Genomic DNA, 21,539 nt, shown 5'->3' with positions numbered 1-21,539 from the left:
ATGGATTTTTTACTGGATAACGGCCCCTGGGTTTTATTTTCACGGACAAGCCTTCTACACGTGGCAGATAAATATGGCAAAAACAACTTAAGTGCATTAAAAAAATACAACTCACCAAAGCGCTGCATCAGAGGGAGCCCTGCGCTGATTATGTGATTATGTCTACTCTGCTCCGCAGTTTCTTTCAAAAACTCTAAAGGCGTATCGTTTAATCCCAGGTGCTTATTCTCCATATGCCAAAGCAGTTTTGAAGGTTTCATTGCCTTATTTGCTTTTCCCGTATGTTACGCAGAGCGGACTGTGCGCGTGAGTCACCTGCAGCGACAAACCCAGGTTTTAAGTAGGCATTGTCTGTTAAATTTATCTTTCTTTTTCTTGGAGGTGTAGTCTCCTCTTCTGGCTCCTCAGTTGTCCTTTTACCCTTTGTTAAAAGCTCTCCAAAGACTTTTGTTTTGGCTCATTTTCACTCGCTTGTGGCTCTAGTTTTGTGCGTCGTGTCTGATGTGTTATACGTGATACGTCACCGCGGAGACAAGAGCAGATAATAAACTTGCTACTACATCAAATAGATTTCTGTGGCGATTTCCAGCAGGATTTTCATGATACATCTATGGACGAGCTTATTAGTGCGTCATTAGGGACGGGCCAAAGTTGCTCCTGACCCCTGTGCGCACAGCGTCTGAAAATCAGGGCTCTTTACGCAGGACTGTGAGCTGTGTCTGTGTCTGTGTCTGTGAGACGTGAGACGTGAGCGGTGTTTGTTTTGAACATTGTTCCGCGAGTGTGACGCTTATTTTGAGCAACGAAAAATAAGAAAATATAATTTTATTTTAAGATCATAATAATCTTCCAATTTAAACTACAACAAAAAAGAACTAACACAAATAAAATACACTTCAGCCACGCAGAGCCGCAGTATGAGGCTGAAAGAGGCGCATACGGCTCCGGAGCCGCGGGTTGCAGACTCCTGAAATAGAGCCACTGCACGTAAGCTCGACATCAATGAATCCAACTTGGTCAATGTAAAAGACGACAAAAGTTTTCAGAGGAAATAAAAGCAGATTTTCCGTTTTGGTGCAGTTTTATTTTCTAAACCTGCAGATGTGTTCATCCCGTGTTGTTGTCGTGTTGGTTCCAATTTTCAGGCACAGTTTAAAAAAAAAGCGTGTCAGTGCACCGTCTTTCTGTGTAAATATCTCATGTTACAATATGAAAACCTGCGGCTTTTATTCAGGTGCGGCTTATATATGTACAAAATTGATTTTCTCTTCAAATTTAGCTGGTGCGGCTTTTAATCAGGTGCGCTCTGTAGTCCGAAATTTACGGTATTTATTTGATTGGGACAATGCATTTTAATAAACAGACATGATACAACATTCTTATTCATTGTCTTGAGCAGGGGCCAGGGGTGGTAGTCTGAGGTTGGGCCTGAGATGGTAGTGTCATCCAGGGGTCTGGGGTGGTAGGTTTTAGCGGGGGGTCTGGGGTGGTAGTTTTTAGCACGGCCCTGGATTAGTAGTCTGAGCTGGGGTCAAGGGTGGTAATCTGAGCCCCTGGCTGGGGTGGAGGTCGAATCTGGGACCTGGTGTGGTAACCTTGAGCAGGAGACCAGGGTATTAGTCTCAGATGGGGTTTGGTGTGGTAGTCTGAGCAGGGGTGGTGGTCTTTAGCTAAGGCCGGGGTGGTAGTCTCAGGTGGGATCGGTGGTAGTAGTGTTTAGCTGGGGTCTGGAGTGGTAGTCTGAGCTGGGGTTGTAGTCTTTAGCTGGGACCTGGAGTGGTAGACTCAGCTGGGGCCTGGGGTGGTAGTCTGATCTTGGGTCTGGCATGGTAATTTGAGCTGGGGCCAGGAGTGTAAGTTTGAGCTCTGGGCTGGGGTTGCCTGGGGAGATGGTCTGGGCAGGGGTAGTTTTCTCAACAGGGGGTGGCACTCTCTGTTGTGCCGTTGATGGTGGTCTTTAGCTGAGGCCTGGGGTGGTATTCTTTAGCTGAGGCCTGGGGCAGTAGTCTTTAGCGGGGGCCTGAGGTGGTAGTCTGACCGTGGACCTGGGGTGGTAGTCTGTAGCTGGAGCCTCGGGTGGTAGTCTGAGCAGTGGCCTTGGCTGATTGTCTTTCGCAGAGGCTGGGCTTGGTAGTCTGAGCAGGGGTTGAAGCATAGCTGGGGCCTGGAGTGGTAGTCTCAACAGGGGCTTGGAGTAGTAGTCTGAGCAGGGGTGGTAATCTGAGCGGGGGCCTATGATGGTCGAATTCTTCAGGGGCCTGGGATGGTTGTCTTAAGCAGAGACCTGGGGTGGTAGTTTGAGCAGGGATATGTAGCAGTAGTCTGAAGAGGGGCCTGGGTTGGTAGTCTGATCTGGGGTGGTAGTTTGAGCAAGTGTAATGCTGAATTGTGTTCTTGTTTGTTATACAGGGCAGGTTCCAGTACTGTAACCCGATCGTGACATGGCTCACCCAGGACCAGCACTATGGAGGAGGCTACTTCAGCTTGCAGGTGACTAGGTGTTTTTTGTGTTTTAACACAATCTGACTCTCTCTCTCTCTCTTTCTCTCTCGATCGATAGATAGATAAATCTAACCCTAATCCATCTGGCAGTGCCTTAGTTATCTTAATCCCCCAGGTAATGTTAATGACAGGCTCACATTGGATTCTGTTTGTGTGCGTTTGTGAGGACATCCTGACGTGACACTGTACTGTTAAGTTTGTTTGTGTGTTTAAGAGGACACATTGTACTGTGAGTGACTGTGTTGTGTTTGTGAGTATGTCTTGTACTGCTTCTGAATGTGTAGTGTTTAGGTGTTGCCTATGTTTGTGAAGAGACTCTATGTACTATGTGTGACCCTGCTCTGTTCCTGTTTGTGGTGTTTGTGAGGACACCCTGATGACCCTGGAGGCGGTGACGGTGTACTCTGACAGAGTGCCCAGAGCAGAACTGGACCAGAACATCCGGATCCGCTTCAGCCGTGCCTCTAACCTGGACCAAGAAGTCCATCTGAGCAAGAGGGCACCTGTTGCCTCGCCCATACAGGTACAACACATTAGCCTTTTATATACATGCAAGTTCAAACTAGGGATGTAACGATATCCAAATCTCACAGTATGATATTTATTTGCGATATTTAGAAGGCTAACAAAATTATTATTATTAATATTATTATTATTATTATTATTATTATTATTATTATTATTATTATTATTATTATTATTATTACATCCCTGGTTTATCCCTGGTCAACTTTTTTTGCCATGAGTGCAAAGAAGATACGTCATTATCCCCCATTGCCTTTGTCCTACTGTAGTTCAGTCCTGTTTAGTCAAGCATTTTAGACATGGCCAGTACCTGGTATAGTCCTGGTTCAGACCTGGTTGAATTCTCATTTCCTTCCAGATAACTAAGAACAGTGAAGTGACTGCTACCACAGCCTTTGGTCGTGGAGTCTCTCATGTGAAGGTGAGTGTCCATACTACATTACCCACAATGCACTGCTGCATTGAAAAGGAAGATTTGAATCAAATGTGTTGAAGAGGACATATGTAAAAACAACATGACCATTATAAGTGTTCCATCATCAAATTGAAAATAGTTTTTGGATTGGAGCTAGCACATCTTGATTTCAAAAACAGCATCTAGGTGACTACCTCTGAAACCCTTTCTACCTTGGAGCACTCCTGAACGAATGAGGGTTTACACTGTCTTATTCCCTCACCATTAATTTACTTAGAGTTGTATTCTGATTGATTCCTGCATGTTTGAGTAATCCTGTATTATCATGCATATCATGCAGAGTGGCTTATCGGTCAATTTCACCTATCCCCTATCTCCACCCACTGCCCTACTTATTTAAAACAATTCAGGGCATGCGTGTAGGGTTTGAAAATTTCATAGACATTGTCAACAGTAAATACTACAAAATACAATGCTCGCTATAGTGAAATGTCTCTATGAAGAGGGAGAACTATCAGTTCTGCAGTTTTGAACAGCTGTTCAAAACTGTTTTAGATCAATATTGCAATTTACAATCAACAAAATGTAAAATAATGATGCTTTTTACCATGTTATAATGTTGTTTCCTCATCGGTAATCTAGGGATCCTCTAACCGTCCTTACGGTTAGCTGTAAGACTCTGCCCAAGACTCCACCCACAAGCCTACGTCACTCATGCTCCCACACAACAATTCACCATAAATATACAAAAACTGAATACAAAAGTGTACACAGTAATTTCAAAATCCTGATGTGATGTGCAGTAGTGTCAGTAGTGTTTAGTGAAGGAGGAGTGACTTGGCACAGAGAGTAAAAAGAAAGGGGACTCAGAGCGTCAAAAATGAAATGTCAATGTTTTTGTTTTGTTTTGGGTTTTTTTGTTTTTCAGTGAATATACCATTTTCACCAAACTTGATTGTTTTTTTATGCAAATATTCACTCATTTTCAATTTGCTGCCTGCAACACATTCCAATAAAGCTGGGACAGGGGCAACAAAAGAATGGGAGAGTTGAGGAATGCTTAAAATACACCTGTTTGGGATATTCATCATCAAAAGATTGAGAGAATCTGGAGAAATCTCTGCATGTAATCAGCAAAGCCGAAAAACAACATTGAATGTCTGTGACCTTCAATCCCTCAGGCGGTACTGTATTAAAAACAGACATGAATGTGTAAAGGATATTACCACATGGGCTCAGGAACACTTCAGGAAACCATTGTCAGTTAACACAGTTCGTTGCTACATCTCCAAGAGCAAGTTAAAACTGCACCATGCAAAGTGAAAGCCATATATCAACAACACCCAGAAACACCGCTGGCTTTTCTGGGTCCGAGCTCACCTGAGATGGACTGATGCAAAGTGGAAAACTGTTTCAAATTGTTTTTGGAAATCATGGATGTCGTGTCCTGCTGGCCAAACAGCAAAAGGACCATCCGGATTGCTATCAGCGCAAAGTTCAAAAGCCAGCATCTGTGTTGATATGGGAGTGTCTTAGTGCCCATGGCATGGGTATCTTGCACATCTGTGAAGGCACCATTAATGCCGAAAGGTACATACAGGTTTTGGAGCAACATATGCTGCCATCCAAGCAATGACTTTTTCAGGAACGTCCCTGCTGAAACGAATGTGGGTACTAGACTGGCCTGCCTGCAGTCCAGACCTGTCTCCCATTGAAAATGTGTGGTGCATTATGAAGCGCAAAATATGACAATGATGTTTGTTTTTAATACAGTCAATGGTCTTGCACCTTTTTACTTGTGTGAGATTTTGACCCCTCACTAACCCAGCAGAGCGCTATGATCTGCTGGGCAACATCTGCTGGAGGTCCCCCAGTCTTTGGGCAAACAGTGGGGTGATCGTTCTTTTGCAGTGGCTGGTCCAAAACTTTCGAATTCTTTGCCCATTGAGTTACATTCCATTAATGACCTGCCTTTGTTCAAAGCCAAACTTAAAACCTACTTATTTAGAATGGCTTTTAATGGCTCAGCCCGAAGGAGTGACGTGGGGCCGTCCTCATGTGGACCCACCACCCTCAAGAGGATCCGTAAGGGACTGGTGCGAGGAGATCTGGGTGGCAGTCGAAGGCGGGGGCCTCGACGACCGAATCTCCGGACATGGAGACTAGCTCTGGGGAGGTCACCTCGCTGGGGGGGAAGGAGCCTGAGCTTGTGCGGGAGGTTGAGCGTTACCGACTAGATATAGTCAGCCTTGCCTCCATGCACAGTTTGGGCTCTGGAACCCAACTCCTTCAGAGGGGCTGGACTCTCCATTTCTCTGGCGTTGCCCGCAGGGAGAGGCGGCGAGCTGGTGTGGGCTTGCTCATTGCCCCACAGCTCAGCTGCTTCGTGTTGGGGTTCACCCCGGTGAACGAGAGGGTCGCGTTCGGGTCGGGGACAGGTCTCTCACTGTTGTGTCGGCCTAGGGGTCAAACAGCAGTGCAGAGTACCCTGTCTTCTTGGAGTCCCTGGGAGGGGTACTAGACAGTGCCCCGACCGGGGACTCCGTTGTTCTCCTGGGGGCACCCATGTGGGTAACGACAGTGACACCTGGAGGGGCGTGATTGGGATTGATCTGAACCTGAGCGGTGTTTTGTTATTGGACTTCTGTGCTAATCACAGTTTGTCCATAACGAACACCATGTTCGAGCACAAGGGTGTCCATAAGTGCACATGGCACCAGGACACCCTAGGTCGGAGGTCGATGGTCGACTTTGTTGGCGTATCATCTGATCTCCGGGCGTGTGTCTTGGACACTCGGGTGAAGAGAGGGGCTGAGCTGTCAACTGATCACCACCTGGTGGTGAGTTGGATCCGCTGGCGGAGGAGGAAGCCGGACAGACCTGGCAGGCCCAAGCGTATCGTAAGGGTCTGTTGGGAATGTCTGGCAGAGCCTTCTGTCAGGGGGGTCTTCAACTCCCACCTCCAGGAGAACTTCTCCCTGATCCCGGGGGAGGCTGGGGACATAGACTCCGAATGGGCCATGTTCTCCACTTCTATTGTCGATGCGGCCGCTCGTAGCTGTGGTCGTAAGGTCTGAGCCTTGTTGGCTCGTGGGACTCCTGAGGCAGCCAATGAGTACAGGCGGGCCAAGCGTGTCGTGGCTCGTGTGGTCACAGAGGCAAAAACTCGGGGTTGGGAGGAGTTCGCGAGGCCATGGAGGAGGACTATCGGATGGCCTCAAAGAAATTCTGGCAAACCGTCTGACGCCTCAGGAGGGGGAAGCAGTGCTTCACCAACACTGTTTACAATGCGGGTGGAGAGCAGCTGACCTCGACTGGGGATGTTGTCGGGCGGTGGAATACTTTGAGAATCTCCTCAATCCCCCCGTCATGTCTTCGGAGGAGGAAGCAGAGACTGGGGACCCGGAGGCGGACTCGACCATCACCCTGGCTGAAGTCACTGAGCTGGTTAGCAAGCTCCTCGGTGGCAAGGCTCCGGGGGTGGACGAGATCCGTCCCGAGTACCTCAAGTCTCTGGATGTTGTGGGGCTGTCTTGGCTGACACGTCTCTGCAACATCGTGCGGCAGTCGGGGAGAGTACCTGTGGAATGGCAGACCGGGGTGGTGGTCCCTCTGTATAAGAAGGGGACCGGAGGGTGTGTTCCAATTACAGGGGAATCACACTCCTCAGCCTTCCCGGTAAGGTCTACTCCAGGGTACTGGAGAGGAGAATCCGACCGATAGTCGAACCTCTGATTCAGGAGGAGCAGTGTGGTTTTCGTCCCAGTCGTGGAACACTGGACCAGCTCTATACTCTCCATCGGGTCCTCGAGGGTTCATGGGAGTTTGCCCAACCAGTCCACATGTGTTTTGTGGATCTGGAGAAGGCACTCGACCGTGTCCCTCGTGGTGTCCTTTGGGGGGTGCTCTGGGAGTATGGGGTCTGGGGCTCTTTGCTAAGGCTGTCCATTCCCTGTATGACTGGAGCAGGAGCTGTGTTCGCATTGTTGGCAGTAAGTCAGACCTGTTCCCGGTGCATGTTGGACTCCGCCAGGGCTGCCTTTTGTCACCGGTTCTGTTCATTATATTTATGGACAGAATTTCTAGGCGCAGCCAGGGGCCGGAGGGGATCTGGTTCAGGAACCACAGGATCTCATCTCTGATCTTTGCGGATGATGTTGTCCTGATGGCTTCTTCGAACCAGGACCTGCAGCAGGCACTGGGGCGGTTTGCAGCCGAGTGTGAAGCGGCTGGGATGAGAATCAGCTCCTCCAAATCCGAGGCCATGGTTCTCGACCGGAAAAAGGTGGCTTGCCCTCTCGGGGTGGGTGATGAGCCTCTGCCTCAAGTGAAGGAGTTCAAGTATCTCAGGGTCTTGTTCACGAGTGAGGGAAGGATGGAGAGTGTGCAGTGTCTGCAGTGATGCGGTCGCTGTATTGTTCCGTTGTGGTGAAGAAGGAGCTGAGCTGGAAGGCGAAGCTCTCGATTTACCGGTCAATCTACGTTCCTACCCTCACCTATGGTCAAGAACTCTGGGTAATGACTGAAAGGACAAGATCGCGGATACAAGCGGTTGAAATGGGCTTCCTCCACGGGGTGGCTGGGCGCACCCTTAGGGATAGGGTGAGGAGCTCAGTCACACTGGAGGAGCTCGGAGTAGAGCCGCTGCTCCTACACGTCGAGAGGAGACAGCTGAGGTGGCTCGGGCATCTGCTCAGGATGCCTCCTGGACGCCTCCCTAGGGAGGTGTTCTGGGTATGTCCCACCGGGAGGAGACCCCGGGGAAGACCCAGGACACGCTGGAGGGACTATGTCTCTCGGCTGGCCTGGGAACGCCTCCCACCGGAGGACCTCGAGGACGTGTCTGGGGTGAGGGAAATCTGGGAGTCCCTGCTTAGACTGCTGCCCCCCCGACCCGGCCCCGGATAAGTGGAAGAAAATGGGTGGATGGATGGACTTTTAACACTTAGTGGCCCTGTGACACTTTCTCTATTTTAATGGTGTAATGTGCTTTGTTGACCTATTTGTATGATGTTTATTGTTTTTTATCTTGTTTTTAATGTTGTACAGCACTTTGGTCGGCTTTGGTTGTTGGAAGGTGCTATAGAAATAAAATTTGGTTGATTGATTAACAACGGAGACCACGGACTGCTGAGTAACTGAAGTTGTACATTCAGCAAGAATGGGAAAGGATTCCTCCTGCAAAGCTTCAACAATTAGTGTCCTCAGTTCCTAAACACTTATTGATTGTTGTTAAAAGGAAAGGTGATGTAACACAGTGGTAAACATGCCCCTGTCCCAGCTTTATTGGAACATGTTGTAGACATCAAATTGAAAATGAGTGAATATTTGCATAAAAACAATAAAGTTTATCAGTTTGAACATTAAATATCATGTCTTTGTACTTTATTCAGTTCAATATAGGTTGAAAAGGATTTGCAAATCACTGTTTTAGTTTTACGCAGCGTCCCAACTTCATTGCAGTTGGGGTTGTACTTTGTGTACCAATTGTGCTACAGAAATAATCCATCTGGCATTGAAATGTGACAAAAAGTGAAAATGATTGAAATTCAGTTTTAGAAAGCAAAAAGTATGCATTAGGGCGGCAAGATTAATTGGAATAACAATTTGAATGGACCCAATTAGCAGATTGCATTCTGGATTCTTTTATGTCATTCCTCCACAAACAACAATATATCTTGCCTTATTCTTCATAAAAACAGCCCTGTAGTTTAGATCTGTACAAACATGTCCTGAAATGTGATCTTGTATCCATCCATCCATTTTCTTCCACTTACCCGGGGCCGGGTTGCAGGGCACCAGTCTGAGCAGGGACTCTCAGAGTTCCCTCACCCCAGATACGTCCTCCAGCTCCTTCGATGGTACCCCATGGCGTTCCCAGGCCAGCCAAAAGACATAGTCGCTCCAGCACCTCCTGAGTCTTCCTCAGGCCTCCTCCTAGTAGGACATGCCCAGAACATCTTCCTAGGTAGGTGTCTAGGAGGCATCCTGAACAGATACCAAAGTCACCTCAGCTGGCTCTTCTCGGTGTGGAGGAGCAGCAGCGACTCTACTCCAAGCTTTTCCCATGTGACCAAGCTCCTCACCCTGTCTCTAAGGGAATGCTCAGCCACCCTGCAGAGGAAACTCATTTTGGCCACTTGTATCAACGATCCTGTCTTTTAAGTCATTACCCAAACCTAAGGGTAGATATGTAGACTGACTGGTAAATTGAGAGCTTTGCTTTGCATCACTGCACCGATCCACCTGTCAATCTCACACTCCATCCTTCCCTCACTCATGAGCAAGACCCCGAGATACTTGAACTACTCCACTTGATGTAAGGACTCACCACCCACCAGGAGAGGACAAATCACCTTTTTCCAGTCGAGAACCATAGCCTCAGACTTGGAGGAGCTGATTCTCATCTCAGCCGCTTCACACTCGGCTGCAAACCACCTCAGTGCCTGTTGCAGCTTCTGGCTCAATGAAACCATCAGGACAACATCATCTGCAAACAGCAGAGAAAAGATAATGTGGTTCACAAACAGGACCCCCTCCAGCTCTTGGCTGCACCTAGAAATTCTTCCCATAAATACAATGAACAGAACCGTTGACAAAGGGCAGCACTGGTAACAGGTCTGACTTATTGCTGGCAATGCTAACACAGCTTCTGCTCCAGTCATACAGACACCGGACAGCCCTTAGCAAAAGGTCCTGGACCCCATACTACCTGGAGCACTCCCCAAAGGACACCACGATGGACACGGTCAAAAGCCTTCTCCAGATCCACAAAACACATGTGGACTGGTTGGGCAAACTCCCATGAACCCCCGAGAACCCGATGGAGACTATAGAGCTGGTCCAGTGTTCTTCAACCGGGACAAAAATCCCACTGCTCCTCCTGGTTCGACTACCGGTTGGGTTCTCCTCTCCAATACCCTGGAATATACCTTACCAGGAAGACTGAGGAGTGTGATTCTCCTGTAATTGGAACACACCCTCCAGTCCCCCTTCTTAAACAGAGGGACCACTACCCTGCTCTGCCAGTCCAGCGGTACTGTCCCCAACCACCATGCAATGTTTCAGAGACGTGTCAGCCAAGACAGCCCTCAACATCCAGAGACCTAAGGTACTCGGGATGGATCTTGTCCATCCATGGAGCCTTGCCACCAAGGAGCTTACCATACACCTCTGTGACTTCAGCCAGGGTGATAGTCCACTTCCGAGTCCCCAGTCTTGGTTTTTCCTCGGAAGACGTGACGGTGGGATTGAGATCCTCAAGTCAGCAAAGTCAGCTGCTCTCCACCCGTACTGTAAATAGTGTGTGTGACTCACTGCTTCCCCTCCTGAGGCGGTTTGTCAGAATCTCTTTGACGTCAACTTATAGTCCTCCTCCATAGCCTTCCTGATCTCCTCTCAACCCTGAGTTTTTTCCCCTGCGACAGCAAGAGCCGTGGCACACTTGGTGCGCTGGTACTCCTTAGCTGCCTCAGGTGTCCCACAAGCCAACACAAGGCTCTTTAGGACGGCATCCTTGTCTTCCGGTGTCCACCACTGGTTTCAGGGTGTCATGAGGCACGTATCTCTGCTCCTGTTTTGCCTCCCTGTGTGCTCTTCTCCCTCCCTCACTTGCCTGAACCTGGAGCTGGGCGGAGCTCACGGCCCCTCCCACACGCACCTGCTTCCCATGAGGGTAATCATCACCACCTGCCATGGATAAGAGGAGCTGGGAGAAGACACTGCCAGATCGTCCGCATGTCAATGTGACTATTCTTGCTCCGTTTTTGCATTCTTGTTACTTACCTTTTTGATGCCAATTGGAGTTTGCTGCCTCCCAGGTTCCGGTTCTCCTGACCTCCACAGCTCCTGGTTCTGTTCCTGACTCCGCGCTCCTGCTCCGGTACAGTCAATCTCCTTACCTTCACCTCCCTGCCTCGTCCTGGACCCCGGCCACTCCACGCCTCTGGTTCCGGCTCCTGCTCTCCTGTCCACCCCGGCTCGGCTTCCTCTGGTTCTGTTCCCAGTCCTGTCTTCATCCCGCTCCCGGTAGTTCCCTGTTCCTGTCTCAGCTCCCCCGCCCCGCCCCTGGGCTCTCGCTCGCACCCTGTTCCGCAATGCTTGTCGGATTACAGGACTATTGTTTGATATTTTCACTAACTGTAAATAAAACACTGTGAATCTGCCTCGAGTTCTGCACCTCTTTGGTCCACCCTACACTGGCATTACGACAGAACCATCTGGCCAAAATGGACCAAGCAGACTCTGGACTGGATCAGACGCTGCGCCAAGCATTTTCCCACCATGGAGTGATTATTGGGCAGCACGACCAGTCCATTCGGACTCTTTTGGACTATAACCAGACTCTTACTCAACAAGTGTCCCAGCTTACCGGCCAAGTCGCTGCTCTGCTCGCCGCCTTGCCTCCAGCCCCGCTCCCTGCTGCTGCTGCCATCGGAACCGCGGCGCTGCCACGTCCTCTGGAGTCGAGGGGCATGGATCCCGACCCCTACTCAGGTCAGCCCGGCTTATGTCAGGGATTTTTGTTTCAGTGCACGTTCATGTTCCATCAGTGTCCTGCCCGTTTCGATTCAGATGCTACTAAAATACGGTACACAACGGCAGAGGTTGACTGGACGGATAGTGCTCTACGGGCCGCCTTTTTAAGGGGACTTAATGAACACTTAAAAGACGAGTTGGTTTCCCGGGACGAGCCCCTGGATTTAAAATCTCTCATTACCTAGGCTAACTGGATTGACAATGGCTACAGACACGACGGAGGGAGAGACGCAGACCGGAGGAGTTGATGCAGCTGGACCAAGCCCGCGTGTCCGCTGAGGAACATCGACGACGTCGCCACCTGGCGGGGGAGTGTCTCTACTGCGGTGAACGGGGACATTTTTTTGCTGTCCGGTTCGGCCAAAAGGGGGCGCCCACCAGTAGCACTGGGAGTACTGGTGGGTCAGCCTCACATCCCGGAGAAGAACAATAGACTCTTGTTGAACGCTACTCTGTGCCTACACTCGGATACCTTACTTGTTTTAGCTCTCGTTGATTCCGGGGCCGAGGAGGACTTTATTGACAAACAGCTTGCAGAGCAGTTTGGGATTAAACTTGAGGCCCTGGAACATCCCCTCAATGCCCGGGCTCTAGATGGACATTTTCTCACCTGCGTGACTCAGGTCACAAAACCTATTACACTCGTCTTATCAGGGAATCACCGCGAGGTTCGTCGCTTCCACGTCCTCTCCACCCCCTCATCACCGTTGGTCCTGGGTTACCCGTGGTTACGGACGCACAATCCGGTTTTTGACTGGGTCCGGGGAAAGGTGTCAGGCTGGAGTCCCACATGTCACACCCAGTGTCTGCAGTCAGCCCTGTCGCCCGGAGGGGGGGTCAGCTCTACTCCCAATCCCGCCTCGGACGTTCCGAATCTCTCAGCTGTTCCAGTAGAGTACCATGACCTCCAGGAGGTTTTAGTAAAAGTAGGGAGCTCTCGTTGCCACCACACTGCCCCTACGATTGTGCTATTGATCTCCTGCCGGGTGCCCCCCAACATCTAGCCATCCATATAATTTGTCCAAACCCGAATGCGAGACAATGGAAGAGTATATCCGAAATTCCCTGGCCGCCAGTATCATTCGCCCATCCTCCTCCCCAGTGGCCGGGGGATTCTTCTTTGTTGCCAAGAAGGACAAGTCGCTACGTCCCTGCATTGACTATAGGGGGCTTAATAACATTACTATTAAGAACAAATACCCACTTCCCCTCCTGGACTCCGCTTTTACGCCCCTCCATGGGGCCACCATTTTCTCCAAGCTCGATTTATGGAATGCGTAACCACCTGGTGCGCATAAGAGCGGGGGATGAGTGGAAGACTGCTTTTAAGACCCCCCTCGGCCATTTCGAGTAGTAGTTATGCCCTTCGGCCTTACCAACGCCCCTGCAGTATTTCAGGCCCTCATTAATGATGTGCTCCAGGATTTTCTTAACCGGTTTGTCTTCGTGTATCTTGATGATATTTAAATTTTTTCCAAATCTCCGCAGGAACACTGACATCATGTCCGTCAGGTCCTCCAACGCCTACTACACAACTACTACTGTACTTTGATGTACAAATTGTACATCAAAGCAGAGAAGTGTGAATTTCATGCAGAGGAGGTTAGTTTTTTGGGTTTCATCATGGGGAAGGGCCAGGTGAAAGCTGACCCGGAGAAGATCCAAGCCGTCACTAATTGGCCTGTTCCTGCCAACTGCAAGCAGCCCCAACGATTCATTGGTTTTGCTAATTTTTATAGATGGTTCATCCGTGACTTCAGTCGAGTCATCTCGCCCCTCACTAAAGTGACCTCACCCGCATTACCATTCGCCTGGTCCCCAGAAGCACAGTCCGCCTTTGATAAACTCAAGCACCTGTTCACCTCCGCTCCCATCCTTCACCAGCCCGACCCGTTGCAGCAATTTATCGTTGAGTGGATCCGTCGGACACTGGGGTGGGGGCCGTTCTATCTCAAAGGTTTGAGAGGGTCTGGGGGCTATGGTCAGCCTCACCTCCGGTTTCCATCCTCAATCGAATGGGCAGACCGAGTGGGCGAACCAGGACCTTGAGTCGGCCCTCCGGTGCGTGGTTTCCGCCAACCCCGCGACCTGGAGCTCCTTCCTACCCTGGGTCAAATATGCCCACAACTCGCTGGTGAGTTCATCCACAGGTGTGTCCCCGTTCCAGGCCTCCCTCGGGTACCAGCCCCCACTATTCCCGGCTGAGGAGAAGGATCTGGAAGTTCCCTCAGTCCAGCATCATCTTCAACGCTGCCGCAGGCTGTGGAGGAAGACGAGGTACGCGCTCCTTCGAGCAGGGAGGCGAATCGGTGCCGCGTCCCGGCGCCTGCATATCAAACTGGCCAAATGGTGTGGCTTTCCTCTAAGACCATACCACTCAAGACTGACTCTCGTAAACTTTCCCCACAATTTTTAGGGCCGTTCAAGATTACAAAAATCATCAACCCTCCGCCATACAGTTACAACTAACCCCGTCTCTTCGAATCCATCCTACCTTTCACATGTCCCAGGTCAAGCCCGTTCACACCAGTGATCTCGGCTCCCGCTCTCCTGTCCGCCCCGGCTTGGCTTCCTCCGGTTCTGTTCCCGGTCCTGTCTTCATCCTCATGAGCACAGTTCTCCCTCTCAGCTCTCCCTGACGCGCCCCTGGGCTCTCGCTCGCACCCTGTTCCGTGATGCTTGTCGGATTACTGGACTATTGTTTGATATTTTCACTAACTGTAAATAAAACACTGTAAATCTGCCTCGAGTTCTGCACCTCTTTGGTCCACCCTACACTGGCATTACGACACAGGGTTTGCCTCCATGACAAGCACCGCAGACCTTACAACCACAGCTATGAGTGGCCACATCAACAATAGAGGCGGAGAACATGGCCCACTGATCCATGTCCTCAGCCTTCCCTGGGATCTGGGAGAAGCTCTCCCACAAGTGTGAGTTGAAAGCCTTCCTAACAAAGAGCTCTGCCAGAGGTTTCCAACGGACCCTCACAGTACGCTTGGGTCTGCCAGGTCTGTCTGGCTTCTCCCTCCGCCAGTGGATCTAAGTCACCACCAAGTGGTGATCGGTTGACAGCTCTGCTCCTCTCTTCACCCGAGACACGCAGCCAGAGGTCAGATGACACGACAGCAAAGTTGATCATTGACCTCTGACCTAGGGTGTCCTGGTGCCACATGCATTGATAGACACCCTTGTGCTCAAACATGGTGTTTGTCATGGACAAATTGTGGTTAGCACAGAAGTCCAACAACAGAACACCAGTCTGGTTCAGCTCAGGCTGGCCATTCTTCCCGATCATCCCCCTCCAGGTGTCATTGACGCTTCCCACATGGGAGCTGAAGTCTCCCAGTAGAACAACAGAGTCCCCGGTCGGTGCACTGTCTAGTACCCCTCCCAGGGACTCCAAGAAAGCCGGGTATTCTGCAGTGCTGTTTGGCCCGTAGGCCGACACGGCAGTGAGAGATCTGTCCCTGACCCGAAGGCACAGGGACATGATCCTATCATTCACCAGGATGAACTCCAACACGTGTCAGCTGAGCTGTTGGGCAATAAGCAAGCCCATACCAGCGCTTTGAGCCACTCTTAGTCTGACCCATCCCCCAAGACCTGTTTGCCATGGGTGGCTCTTCCAGGGGCATGAAGTCCTGGACAACATAGCTCCCAGGATCATTCGGGTGCTCAAACCCCTCCACCACGTTAAGGTGGCAGTTCAAGGACCTATTAATTGGTCACTTAAGATTTCTGTCTTTTTGTCAATTTTTCTGGATGTGTTTAAAATGTGAACTTTGAGCAAATCTAAACACAATGCATGTCAGAAAAATTGCAATTGGATATTATTCCCAGATCGTTGAGACCTTGTGTACATGAAATTAAATATGTGCTGTAACTTCTGTTTGGTAAACAGTTGAAGACGATCTATTACCAGACAGTCCCTCCTCAGGAAAACTGCAACTTCAACATCAAAATGGAGCTCCTCAAATCAGGCAACAGTGGTGAGTCACACATTCAATTTATTATCACTATACAAGACAAGAGTCACAAAACCAGATGCGGTAGAGTAGCCAAAAATAGTACTCAAGTAAGAGTAAGGTTGCTTTAAAATTATACCACTAAAGTAGAAGTAGTAGTAGTAATCCAAGAAATAAGTATTAATTAAGTATTTTTATATAGTATTTTACTCATGTAATATATAGTATTTTACTCAAGTAAAAGAAACTTAAAGAGCAACTGTCAGGAATTAAAAATGAATGTAATTGGAAGAACAAAACATGAAATAATACATAAAATGTAGTATTTTCAAAGAGACACAAAAATGAGCCAAGTCATATCTGAAGGACCTGCAAGAAACACAAATGTTCAAATTATTTCATATTGTCAACATAATGGTCAAGTTACTTGTGGAAAGAGTACGTAGTAACATTTACTAAAGTAAGAGTGCTGTTCCTTCAATCATAAATATTACTTAAGTAGGAGTAAAAGTTTTCTACTAGTACTCTGAAAAGTCCAATTTCCTTAAAAAGTTATTCATGTAAATATAAATGAGCACTATCCAGATCTGCACAAAACTGAATCCCACTATAGCACATTCATACCACTGCTGTGTCCTTTGGCAACTAGTATATGTGTATAGTGTATATATAGTGTATATCTAATTTTTTCATACTAAGATTTGATGTTGTTTTCAGATGGCAGCTTGAGCTTTCCTCACCTGGTCGCCTGTGCACAGTAAGACTTTACAACTCATATCATTCATCATTGTATTTAAAAGTTGTACTGTGTTTTTTGACCACCTGCTTGTCTTGTTATTGCTCTGCCTGGAATGTCCCACATTATATCTAGCATCCATTTCATTGCAGGTGATTTTACTGCTCAAAATACCTATATATATATAAATGCATTTTGTGTGTGGGGTCGTGTTTCCACAGATCTGATCCGTAAGTAAGTTTAATGCCATACTGTGCAAAGTAGACAGTATATACTCAACAAGAAAACATAGTAGTAGTAGTACTAGTAGTGTAGCTGTAGTACTATTTGTTGTAGTAGTAGCACTAGCAGTTGTATTTTTTGCTGTTTTGGTAGTAGTGGTAGTAGTAATAGCTGTTGTAGTAAAAGTAGTACAACAATTTGTAGTAGTAGGTTGTAACAGAGGCAACCCCACGCACAGAATTCATTAGCATTAGTTGTAATTGTTGTTGTTTTAGTAGTAGTGGTAGTAGTAATAAAGTAGTATTTGTTTAAGTAGTTGTAACAGCAGTTGCAATGGGACTAGCAGTAACAGTAGTAGTAGATGTTGTAGTAGTAGTTGTAGTAAAAGTAATACAAGAAGTAGCCGTAGTAGTAACAACGTTACGATATAGTTACTGTGTGTTTGTCAGATACAAGCCGCCCCCTAACGAGGAGGTAGCGGAGTCTCTGCTCACAGTGATGGAGATCCAGCTGCCCACTGGCATCGAGCCCTTTCTTGAAGACCTCCGACCTCTCATGGACATGGACAACCCCATTGTTGCCTCCTACAGGATGAACGGGAGAACTGTGCTCATAAACATCTATGCTGTGAGTTTACAGAGTCAGAGGAGCAGAGCTGGAGGAGCAGGCAGGTTTAGAGCCAGAGGAGTAAGCAGGAGCAGAGGCAGAGTAGTAGAGTCAGAGGAGCAGACAGGAGCAGAGTCAGAGGCGCAGAGTCGGAGGAGCAGACAAAAGTAGACCAAGAGGAGCAGACAGGAGCAGAGACAGAGGAGCAGAGACAGAGGAGCAGAGACAGACGAGCAAGCAGAGACAGACGAGCAAGCAGAGACAGAGGAGCTGACAGGTTTAGAGTCAGAGAAGCAGGTAGGTGTAGATCCAGAAGAGCAGGTAGGTGTAGAGCCAGAAGAGCAGGCAGGAGCAGAGCCAGAGGAGCAGAGCCAGAGGAGCAGAGCCAGAGGAGCAGGCAGGTGTAGAGCCACAGGAGCGGGTAGGTGTAGAGCCAAGAGAGCAGGCAAGAGCAGAGTGAGAGGAGCAGAGCCAGAAGAGCAGGCAGAAGCAGAGCCAGAGGAGCAGAGCCAGAGGAGCAGAGCCAGAGGAGCAGAGCCAGAGGAGCAGAGCCAGAGGAGCAGGGCCAGAGGAGCAGAGCTATAGGAGACAGTAAATATATGGTATTTATCTTATTCTTCAGGTGCCCTCAGATCGGTTTATGTGTGTGGGGTTCCGGATCAGAACTGCGTTTGTGGTGGGAGGAACCAGTGATACGGTCTTCACTGTGTACGAGGAGCAGGACCAAGGTAAACACCAGGCCAAAACTGTGGGGCTAAACACCTAAACCATCACATTATTATGTTTTTCTTATTGAAAACACAGAAAAATGGCTTTGAATTTAAATGTTTTGGACATAAACAACACATTTTTTCCTCTAAAGTCTGAACTCTGACTGGCATGTATTGGCTGTAGTCCTCCATTAAAAACAAAGTTGATCATCACTGGAGCCTATTTTAATTTTCTACTTACTCAAATATGAGCTTCAAATAGAGTGTTGTGTCTTGTGTGCAGCGTCTAAATGTATAAAGCTCGTGTCGGATCAGGAGCAGAAGATCCACAGGCTTTGTCAGTTTGACCAGTGCCAATGCGTCAGTGGTGAGTCCTGAACATTTTACATACTATAAATGGACTAGGGACAAATATCTAAGACTAATGTTAATTACAGCCGCAAGTGGCGATGATAGCCCTCTCCCCCTGTGCAATCACCACCACGCGACCGAGGGGGCCAGCCACCGCCCCCATGCAGCATTCCCCCTACTCGGCCACCGCCTGTCTGCTATCCGCCCTCCTTCGCACCGTTTCTATAGTGCTGTGTGGCCATTGCATTATAGTGGTGATCCACGGCATTGAACCGGCAACCTTGTGAATAATACAGCAATGATGTAATCAACTTTTTTTGCCCCATTCGAGGCCCAGAATTATTTCCACAAGTTTCATGGCATTCGGATAACGTTGTGTCTTTTATGTGTATTATAGGATACACATAAAAAGAACTGCTATAGAAGCAACTGGCTATAGAAGTGGACATGTGTTATTCTGCATCAGCTGTGAACATTTTTGCTTTTAAGGCTGATCCATGTGGCCGCGAGCGGGAAACAGTAAATGAAGTCATATTTGAGGGTGTGCTACACATAAGCCATAAAGAATATCCCCAAAACGCAGATATCATATGAAATCCCACGTGTGTAGATGTGGCATGTGAAATCTGAGTTCATTTGGATCAAAAACCTGGGACTAGATACATTTTGAAAACAGGTGGGGAAAAATGTGGTGAATTTTCAATCCAATATGGCCGACTTCCTCTCCCATATCGGTCAAATTTTAGGTGGTGCCATCGAGTCATCTGGATACCATCCATCCATCCATTTTCTTCCGCTTATCCGGGGCCGGGTCGCGGGGGCAGCAGTCTAAGCAGGGACTCCCAGACTTCCCTCACCCCGGACACGTCCTCCAGCTCCTCCGGTGGGACCCCAAGGCGTTCCCAGGCCAGCCGAGAGACATAGTCCCTCCAGCGTGTCCTGGGTCTTCCCCGGGGCCTCCTCCCGGTGGGACATGCCCAGAACACCTCCCTAGGGAGGCGTCCAGGAGGCATCCTGAGCAGATGCCCGAGCCAGCTCAACTGATTCCTCTCAACGTGTAGGAGCAGCGGCTCTACTCCAAGATCCTCCCGTGTGACTGAGCTCCTCACCCTATCTCTAAGGGTGCGCCCAGCCACCCTGCGGAGGAAACCCATTTCAGCCGCTTGTATCCGCGACCTTGTCCTTTCGGTCATTACCCAGAGCTCATGACCATAGGTGATGGTAGGAACGTAGATTGACCGGTAAATCGAGAGCTTCGCCTTTGGGCTCAGCTCCTTCTTCACCACAACGGACCGATACAGCGACCGCATCACTGCAGACGCTGCACCGATCCGCCTGTCAATCTCCCGCTCCATCCTTCCCTCACTCGTGAACAAGACCCCGAGATACTTGAACTCCTCCACTTGGGGCAGAGACTCACCACCCACCCGGAGAGAGCAAACCACCTTTTTCCGGTCGAGAACCATGGCCTCGGATTTGGAGGAGCTGATTCTCATCCCAGCCGCTTCACACTCGGCTGCAAAGCGCCCCAGTGCCTGTTGCAGGTCCTGGCTCGAAGAAGTCATCAGGACAACATCATCTGCAAACAGCAGAGATGAAATCCTGTGGTTCCCAAACCAGACCCCCTCCGGCCCCTGGCTGCGCCTAGAAATTCTGTCCATAAATATAATGAACAGAACCGGTGACAAAGGGCAGCCCTGGCGGAGTCCAACATGCACGGGGAACAGGTCTGACTTACTGCCGGCAATGCGAACACAGCTCCTGCTCCAGTCATACAGGGACCGGACAGCCCTTAGCAAAGGGCCCCGGACCCCATACTTCCAGAGCACCCCCCAAAGGACACCACGAGGGACACGGTCGAATGCCTTCTCCAGATCCACAAAACACATGTGGACTGGTTGGGCATACTCCCATGAACCCTCGAGGACCCGATGGAGAGTATAGAGCTGGTCTAGTGTTCCACGACCAGGACGAAAACCACACTGCTCCTCCTGAATTCGAGCTTCGACTATCGGTCGGATTCTCCTCTCCAGTACCCTGGAATAGACTGACGGCTGAGGAGTGTGATTCCCCTGTAATTGGAACACACCCTCCGGTCCCCCTTCTTATACAGAGGGACCACCACCCCGGTCTGCCATTCCACAGGTAATGTCCCCGACCGCCACGCGATGTTGCAGAGACGTGTCAGCCAAGACAGCCCCACAACATCCAGAGACTCTCCTCCACCCCCGGAGCCTTGCCACCGAGGAGCTTGCCAACCACCTCAGTGACTTCAGCCAAGGGTGATGGACGAGTCCGCCTCTGGATCCCCAGTTTCTGCTTCCTCCTCGGAAGACGTGACAGTGGGATTGAGGAGATCCTCAAAGTATTCCTTCCACCGCCCGACAACATGCCCAGTCGAGGTCAGCAGCTCTCCACCCGCACTGTAAACAGTGTTGGTGAAGCACTGCTTCCCCCTCCTGAGGCGTCAGACGGTTTGCCAGAATCTCTTTGAGGCCGTTCGATAGTCCTCCTCCATGGCCTCCCCGAACTCCTCCCAACCCCGAGTTTTTGCCTCTGTGACTGTGCGAGCCACGACACGCTTGGCCCGCCGGTACTCATCAGCTGCCTCAGGAGTCCCACGAGCCAACAAGGCTCGATAGGACTCCTTCTTCAGTTTGACGGCATCCCTTACTTCCGGTGTTCACCACCGGGTTCGGGGATTGCCGCCACGACAAGCACCACAGACCTTACGACCACAGCTACGAGCAGCCGCATCGACAATAGAGGTGGAGAACATGGCCCACTCGGAGTCCATGTCTCCAACCTCCCCCGGGATCAGGGAGAAGTTCTCCCGGAGGTGGGAGTTGAAGACCCCCCTGACAGAGGGCTCCGCCAGACGTTCCCAGCAGACCCTCACGATGCGCTTGGGCCTGCCAAGTCTGTCCGGCTTCCTCCCCCGCCAGCAGATCCAACTCACCACCAGG

General features: G+C 49.6%; 1 protein-coding gene across 1 annotated transcript in view; it reads left to right on the top strand.

The window, feature by feature from the left end:
• Positions 1 to 21,539, top strand: part of c5 (complement component 5) — a 102,864-nt gene that overhangs the window by 67,687 nt on the left and 13,638 nt on the right. Inside the window, exons 30-37 of the mRNA XM_055224404.1 lie at positions 2,410 to 2,490; positions 2,870 to 3,025; positions 3,386 to 3,448; positions 15,885 to 15,972; positions 16,666 to 16,705; positions 17,356 to 17,533; positions 18,135 to 18,240; positions 18,506 to 18,589. Coding sequence (XP_055080379.1) covers positions 2,410 to 2,490; positions 2,870 to 3,025; positions 3,386 to 3,448; positions 15,885 to 15,972; positions 16,666 to 16,705; positions 17,356 to 17,533; positions 18,135 to 18,240; positions 18,506 to 18,589 — 796 coding nt within the window. The remainder of the gene's footprint in view (positions 1 to 2,409; positions 2,491 to 2,869; positions 3,026 to 3,385; positions 3,449 to 15,884; positions 15,973 to 16,665; positions 16,706 to 17,355; positions 17,534 to 18,134; positions 18,241 to 18,505; positions 18,590 to 21,539) is intronic.

Source organism: Periophthalmus magnuspinnatus, chromosome 9, assembly GCF_009829125.3.
Source record: "Periophthalmus magnuspinnatus isolate fPerMag1 chromosome 9, fPerMag1.2.pri, whole genome shotgun sequence".
In the NCBI taxonomy this organism is placed as follows: Eukaryota; Metazoa; Chordata; class Actinopteri; order Gobiiformes; family Gobiidae; genus Periophthalmus; species Periophthalmus magnuspinnatus.
Note: the sequence above shows the minus strand (reverse complement) of the source record. Positions and strands in the feature narration are given on the sequence as shown.